Here is a 7,522-nt window from a genome sequence, read left to right as displayed (position 1 = left end):
TGGGGGCAATTGGAAAAGTATAAAATAAAATAAAATTTTCTTGTAAGAATTCTTTAAATCTTGACCTCAAGGGATAAAGTTCTCACCGGCAGCCACTCATCTGCTTCCCCATCTTATCTTCTCCTTCTCATACAAAGCTCTTCCCCTTTCCTCACTTCAGCCACAGCAAACCATTGATCTCATCGTCTTGTTCTGCAGATTGCGGATTCCCAGATCCACATCCCACCGATGGCCGCCGTCTCGTGCTCCGCAGCAACGCTCTCCGCCTGCGCCGCGGTCTCGTGCTCCGGCGCGAGGAGGCAGCCCCGAGTGCGGTTCCTGGAAGGCCTGAACTCGTTCTCGGGGCTCAAGGCCGACAACGAGGTGTCGTCGCTCGGCCGGCCGGCGTGCGCCGCCCGGTGCTTCGCGGAGCTCGCGACCGCTCTGCGGGCGCCGTCGAAGAGCGGGCGGAGCGGCGGTGGAGCGCTGTCGGCGACCTGCAACGCCGCGGGGGAGATTTTCCAGATCGCGGCGATCATGAACGGGCTGGTGCTGGTCGGGGTCGCGGTCGGGTTCTTGCTTCTGCGGGTGGAGGCGTGGGTGGAGGAACAAGAGTAAAAGAGTGCGGACGCGCTGCAGCTTTCCTTCCCCGTATGTTAATTCTGTCTCCATGGAATTTGTGGAAATACTGCTACTAAAATCGATTCTTATATGTGTTTCCGTTAACGATTGTATTACGTGAGTTACTAAAGATTTTAAAAAAAAAAGATACGTAGATTATGGATGAACAAATATATTCAGGGAACGATAGAATATCTCATAGTAGAAACGACAGTGACAAGGAAATTGGATACTAAAACATACGCAGCAGTCGAGACCCAGCAGCAAGACGAGATAGCTCGACACATCAGAGATAGATGTGCTTCAACAACATAAGGAGACTAGTGAACTCCATTTAGTACTCATCTTCTTCCCCTTCCTCCTCACCACACTCTGCGCCAACCTCTTCGTAATCCTTCTCGAGTGCAGCAAGGTCCTCACGAGCCTCAGAGAACTCGCCTTCCTCCATGCCCTCGCCAACATACCAATGCACGAAGGCTCTCTTGGCATACATGAGATCAAATTTGTGATCAATCCGTGAAGAGACTTCAGCAACGCTGGTGGAGTTAGATATCATGCACACAGCTCTTTGCACCTTGGCCAGATCACCACCGGGAACGACAGTAGAGCTGTGGCCGACAGTTGATGCCGCACTTGAACCCGGTGGGGCACCAGTCAACGAACTGAATGGTGCGCTTGGGTTGATGGTCGCAACAGCAGCATTGACATCCTTCGGCACCACGTCTCCGCGGTACATGAGGCAGCAAGCCATGTACTTCCCATGGCGAGGGTCGCATTTTGCCATCATGGATGAAGGTTCGAAGGCACTGTTGGTGATCTCGGCAACGGAGAGTTGCTCATGAAGCCTTCTCTGCAGAGATGACGGGGGCGTAGGAAGAGAGCATGAAGTGGATCCTTGGATACGGGACCAGATTGGTTTGGAACTCGGTGACATCAACGTTCAAAGCACCATCAAACCTCAGAGAGGCAGTCAAAGAAGAAATGACCTGAACAAGAACAAATTAATCACAACTTCAAACAAAAAAGGTTCCCTTTTACACTTGAAGCAGGGAATACCACCTGAGAAACGAGACGATTGAGATTGGTGTAAGTGGGGCGTTCGATGTCAAGAGACCGCCTGCAGATGTCATAGATTGCCTCATTGTCTAGGAGAACAGCCACATCAGTGTGCTCGAGAAGAGAGTGGGTGGACAGAACACTGTTGTAAGGCTCCACTACAGAGGTAGAGACTTGGGGAGATGGATAGACAGTGAAGCCCAGCTTGGATTTTTTGCCGTAGTCCACAGACAAACGCTCGAGGAGAAGAGAACCAAGCCCGGATCCAGTGCCTCCACCGACAGCATTGAAAACAAGGAAGCCTTGGAGGCCAGTGCAATTATCTGCAAGCTTCCTGATGCGATCAAGGCAGAGATCAACGATTTCTTTGCCAACTGAGATAAAAAGGAAAAAAAACACAATGTTATAAATTGAATTTCCAATGAACAAAAATTGCTTAATGAGAAAGAAGGCAGTGAAATGTTTGGTAATTACTGGTGTAATGGCCTCTTGCAAAGTTATTAGCGGCATCTTCCTTTCCGCTGATAAGCTGTTCAGGGTGGAAGAGCTGGCGGTATGTGCCAGTTCTTACTTCGTCAATGACGGTAGGTTCCAGATCAAGAAATACGGCACGAGGGACGTGCTTGCCCGCCCCAGTTTCGCTGAAGAAGGTGTTGAAAAGCGTCATCGCCACCCCCAACGGTTTTGTCACTAGCCATTTGGCCATCAGGCTACAGATAACAGGATTAATGTTGGTAAGCAACGGAAAGCAGATCTCGCATAAATATACTTAACTATGAAGTGTGATAACAATCATCACACTGTATAATTTTATTTGTGCCTATAACAGCAACCTGATCATTCCCCCCAAACAACAGATATCGGATCGATAAAAGCAAAATCTGGAAAAACCCGTTCAAATTAGCTTACGACCTGAGTACCCTATAAATATAAATTTGTTGAGCCAGCACGGGATTACAGGCCGATATTTACTTTAATCACTGATAAACTCAGAAACATCTCATGGCAAACTGTTTTTAAAAAACAAGGATTCAGATCGTACAAGTTATTCAAGTAACCGAAAGTGAAAAACATAACCAGGTTAATGCTTTGACATCAGCTAAGGAGGATTCTAGACTACAACAGGAACAGATCTATATGATCTGCTATAAGAGTCCGCAATAACAAAAAATGCTTAGACAATAACAAAGAGCCCAGGACATAACAAGAAATAAAAAACAAAACGCGAACATAAATTCTAGGTAAAGAAGATCAACACACAAAGAGTACAAATCCGAAAAAAATAAGAAGAAGAAAAATCGAGATCCACCAGCACATCTCCATAACTATAAGTAGATCTAACTCTTCTAAGGCAAGAAGATACAAGGTGACGAAGATCAAACCTGGATGCCATGCTCGAGACAGTAGAGCTCCCAGCAAGCGTTTCCGACCTGAATACCGGCCTGGCCAATGTGGATCGAGATGCACTCTCTCATCTTCGCAGATCAGAAAACAAGCAAGCGCGAAGGAGGGAGATAAGGAAGAACGGAGAGTAAACTTAGGCGTGTGCTAAGACGCCGTCGAATACCGATGAACCAAGGACAGCGGAATACCTTGCGTTGATCTCTCGATCCATTTAAATAGAGGCGGGCGGTGGTGGAGAGCATAGTTAGGGTTCCTGTTAACCGGGGCTTGCTAACCGCGGTTAGCGGTTGGGCCATCCTGTACTCATGGCGCCGACGTGCCGTAGAGACGGGTTAACCACGGACCACCACTATCTACTATTTTAAACTAACCATGATTAATTAACCATTGGTTCAATATTCAACGGATATAAACCATTGGCGCTTAAATTCGAATTTCAAATAATAACGGTTACTTTAGCACAATTATATATATATATATATATAAAAAATATGGATAGACTCTCTTTAGATTCAAATTTTAAAAAATAATTATATCAAACAAAATTACATGGTCGTTTTTTAAATGACAACTAACAAGTTTATTATCGCATTTCTCCAAATAAAAAAAAGACTAATTAAAGATAAATCATGTCAAATAATATATTTTTTATAAAGAAAAATGACCGTTTATAGCACGTCTCAATTTATCTTACCAAAAAAAAGATAAAAAAATCTTTATGTTTGAGGAATTGTGGCACTGTTCAGTCTCTAAAATCTCATATAAAGTCTTTTCAACTCAAAATAAACTATTCCTGTAAATATAAACTATTTTATATCTATACAGATTTTTTTTTGAAGTAGCATATGTTAATCTCTTCTCAATAAATCGAAATTGTAGTTGTGTAGTTGATCACGACGGAGAAAGATATTGCTCGCGACTTCGTTGAGATTCGAACTCTTATCCTCTTCTATAAGTCTGCTCCATCGTAACCAATTTAATTATGTCCCGAGAGCAATCGACCTAACTCAATCGATATTTTTCATTGATCATTAAGATAAATCAAAAAGTACAAACAACGTGCACGTGTCACTCCACAGTTAATATTTCATAATTATCTTTCTACTAACAAAATTAATTTACATTCCATCATAATTAAATTAAGAATTGACTCATAAATATCTAGTTAACTACGGAAATATCTTATCTTTGCACGGGAGTTCTAAAAGGCTTAATAGTATTAGTAAAGCAAAGAAAGAAGTGAATTTTTTTTTAATTGATGGGTTCATTATCCATTTGAGGAAAAATTATCATAAATTCATAGTTGAATTTCGAATTTCAAATATCGAATCTATACAAAAAAAATACCCATCTCATCGTTATCTCGAGCCCGAGCGGATATATGCAAGTTTAAACCAAAGACCAGAAGATTAGTTCTTGATTTTTTTAGACGGACGGTGATGAAGTTTAGATAATTTAAAAAACATTTAACAATTTTCATATGCAAGAGGAATTAATGTCTTTTGAAAAAAAAAAGACCAATTGAAAATAATTAAATAAAACAAAATCATCGAAGAGAAAAGAAAAGATCCCTTAATTATATTACACAAAATATATTTACTTCACCTTCTCAAAACATTTTATACAAATACATCTAGCTGCATCAACTACTGTGATAATGACTATGCTGTATTCACCCAGACATATATGAGCATCTATTCATTAATTGAGATCAAAAAGTCAAAACACAAGAAACCAATGCAATGCAAAGAACGTTGACCATCCTTATCAAATCGTGCATTACCCTAATCTCGTATTCCAGCAGCTTCTTCCCAAGGTAATCTATCTCAAACAGCCGTGAAGCAGCAGATGTCCTGCATGCATGGATTAACGAAGAACTTGCTTAATCACAGCAAGAAAGTTGGTGATCAATTAAAACATGTACTGTACTCACTCTGAAGCGAGATACTTGCAAGATCCATAACCTATCACGAGGAATCCAAACCAAATCAATGAAGTTGATATTTAGATTTAGTAGGCAGAAGAAATTAAGATTTGAGTTCGAGCAGTCGAATCAATTACTTGGGTCTCTGGTGGTGACGGCGGCGGTGCCGCCGAAGTAGCAGGCGACGTCGGAGTTGCCGTTCTGCTGGTAGTAGCTGTTGAAGGCGAAGGATGCGTGCGCGAGGAGCGTGTCGGGTCGGTAGCAGGCGGCGCCGGGTTGCACGGCCGAGCAGTCGGCGCCGCCGAGGCCGCAGGCCCAGGCGATGGCGTTCTCCAGGTCGAACTGCGACGCCCCCGGCCGCGCCACGCACCACGTCCGCCCCTCGATGAACGTCGTGTTCCCCTCAGGCGGCGACATGGTCGGGATCGGCTCGACCGCCTCTGCCTTCTCCCGCACTCGGGCCGCCGCCCCCATCACTGCACCAAAAACTAACTACCACGTCAGTAACTCAAAATCACGGCGAAGAAGATCTAGCGATTATATTGATCGATCACCTATGAAGAGTTCCGCCATCAGAAGCCCACAAATCATCGCCCACTCCTTGCTGTTCTTCCTCATGATCGCATGCGGTAGCTAGAAACGAGGAAGAGCGAGGACTGACCGATGCGTATATATGTTTCATGGCTAGCTCGCAGATGAAGAAAGTAAGTAAGCCGCACTAGTCTCTGCTTTCTCTATGTCTCTCTTTTGAAGGGATGGAAACAGAGATCTTTTCTTGAGCATTAAGGTAAGAACAAAGGTTGAGTCAAGAGGAAGAAGGAACACGAAGAAGGCTTAATTATTGGAAAAGTAGCCGATCGATGTTCTGTTGAAGCACTTGATCAGAGCATTGGTTATTGTGCAAATTATAAAGGAAGACTTCACTTTCACAGTAGGTTTTCAGTATAAAGTTTACTTCATGAATATAATTAACTGGTGTGTTCTGATCGGTAGATGTGAATGGAGAATATACATTGTTTCTTCATCACTCAATCACTGAAGTGCATGTATACATTTTTGTTTCCTTCTTCACTCAGTTCTCTTGTGAGCTCATGGTCTTAGTTTGGTGTAGTTTCAGGCTTAAGTCAATTGGAGGATTGGTACAATTTGATTGAACATTTGAACTTTGATAATTAAGTTCTTTTTCTGTCAACTAAGTGATGGAAGAAAAACATGTCTGAGGGCTTTTAGAGGTTGTTATGAGCTCTTGGTGATATTTTTTTTAATAGTTTCAGGTTCAAATCATGTAAGAATTTATATGTTAGCATTTCAATTGATTGAGCTCAAACAAAAACTTTTTTGTTTCCTAGCTAGTTGACTGAAAGCTACATCCAATGAACTAACCTATGTCAGAAAGGATTAAGTCCTCATTAGGGTATTAATGGATTTATATTTGAATTAACACCACGATAATTGTCATTAAGATATTAAATTATATTAAGTGATCTAATGCTTATAGCATGGAGTAATGGGTAATGGGCTTTTAAGGTGGATGGTCCTGTAAGATGAGTCAAGGTATATAAGAGAAGAAGTTTTATTCATTTGGGTATCTTGCTGAATTGAGCTTCTTAATCTTCCTTCTCTTTTTCACATTGAGAAGAATTAAAGATTGTTACCTTTTATTCCTGTAGAAGATTATTCTCTACTTTGTAGGAATACTAATGACAAGTAAAACATAATAACATTGGCTCTCGTGTAATTTTATTGATGATGACAAATTTGATAATCAGATGTATCATTGATTTAGTTCTTATGCATCATATTGCTATTACTTTCAATGTCTAATCGATTAGAATGTGGTATTTGATTGATTGACATGTGTTAGGAAGTCTCCTCAACTAACTTATGAGCCTTGTGAGTCAACTTAAAGCTCCTTGAGCTATCAACAAGAACGGAAGGAGATATTAGTCTACTTGAGCTTTAGCCGTGGAGGCCCATTTACTTAGTCACATTTCGATCATCTTAGACCCCCTCAATCCTCAAACCAAATTCTATCGATCAACTTAGATAGATTATAATTAATGAAAAAGACACAACAACAACTATCTATTTAAAATAGGCATGAAGCCTCCAACCAAAGATACAAAGAAAAATATTCCCAAGCTATAGTTATGATATAATGTTATTCCAAAAGATATATTATTACATATTTTACTTATTTTTAAATCTTCACAATTTTTTAAAAAATATAATCTAGAATAGCATTTATTAGGGTTTTAGGGATAATAATTTATTTTACCAAAAAGCACTCGTAATTATTTATCAACTTAGTTAATTTATTTAAACTCATTAGTATAGTAATTATTAATAGTTGTTGTAATAATTTTAAAATGATTTAATTAAATTTAAGTAATTTTGATTAAAAAATTATATAAAAATGGTTTATATAGTATTTTTGCTAAAATTAAATTGATTTATTTTAATATATTTTAATAAATATATAACACTTATTATAGAATAAAATTATAACAAATATTTTTCAAATAAAAAAATATTAGA

General features: G+C 40.2%; 3 protein-coding genes and 1 pseudogene across 3 annotated transcripts in view; 2 read left to right on the top strand and 2 right to left on the bottom strand.

The window, feature by feature from the left end:
• LOC141826268 (protein CHROMATIN REMODELING 35-like) overlaps window positions 1-77 on the top strand; it is an 11,897-nt gene extending 11,820 nt beyond the window's left edge. The window contains exon 6 of the mRNA XM_074713514.1: window positions 72-77. Within this exon, the coding sequence (XP_074569615.1) occupies window positions 72-77 (6 nt within the window). The remainder of the gene's footprint in view (window positions 1-71) is intronic.
• Window positions 78-101: 24 nt separating this feature from the next.
• Window positions 102-689, top strand: LOC141811758 (uncharacterized). Its single transcript, XM_074699811.1, has one exon. The coding sequence runs from the start codon at window positions 229-231 to the stop codon at window positions 595-597; it is 369 nt and encodes a 122-aa protein (XP_074555912.1). The 5' UTR covers window positions 102-228; the 3' UTR covers window positions 598-689.
• A 96-nt stretch (window positions 690-785) lies between these two features.
• LOC141829700 (tubulin alpha-4 chain-like) lies at window positions 786-3,229 on the bottom strand (annotated as a pseudogene).
• A 1,492-nt stretch (window positions 3,230-4,721) lies between these two features.
• Window positions 4,722-5,602, bottom strand: LOC141826259 (major pollen allergen Ole e 10-like). Its single transcript, XM_074713505.1, has 5 exons — window positions 5,539-5,602; window positions 5,122-5,460; window positions 4,994-5,024; window positions 4,844-4,913; window positions 4,722-4,754 (listed from the first exon to the last, which is right to left on the bottom strand). Exons 1-5 carry the CDS (start codon window positions 5,600-5,602, stop codon window positions 4,722-4,724), a joined length of 537 nt encoding a protein of 178 aa, XP_074569606.1.
• Between the last annotated feature and the right edge of the window lie 1,920 nt (window positions 5,603-7,522).

This window comes from Curcuma longa, chromosome 1 (genome assembly GCF_044706935.1).
Source record: "Curcuma longa cultivar G26 ecotype Majalengka, Jawa Barat chromosome 1, ITB_CL_G26_1.1, whole genome shotgun sequence".
NCBI lineage: Eukaryota > Viridiplantae > Streptophyta > Magnoliopsida > Zingiberales > Zingiberaceae > Curcuma > Curcuma longa.
Note: the sequence above shows the minus strand (reverse complement) of the source record. Positions and strands in the feature narration are given on the sequence as shown.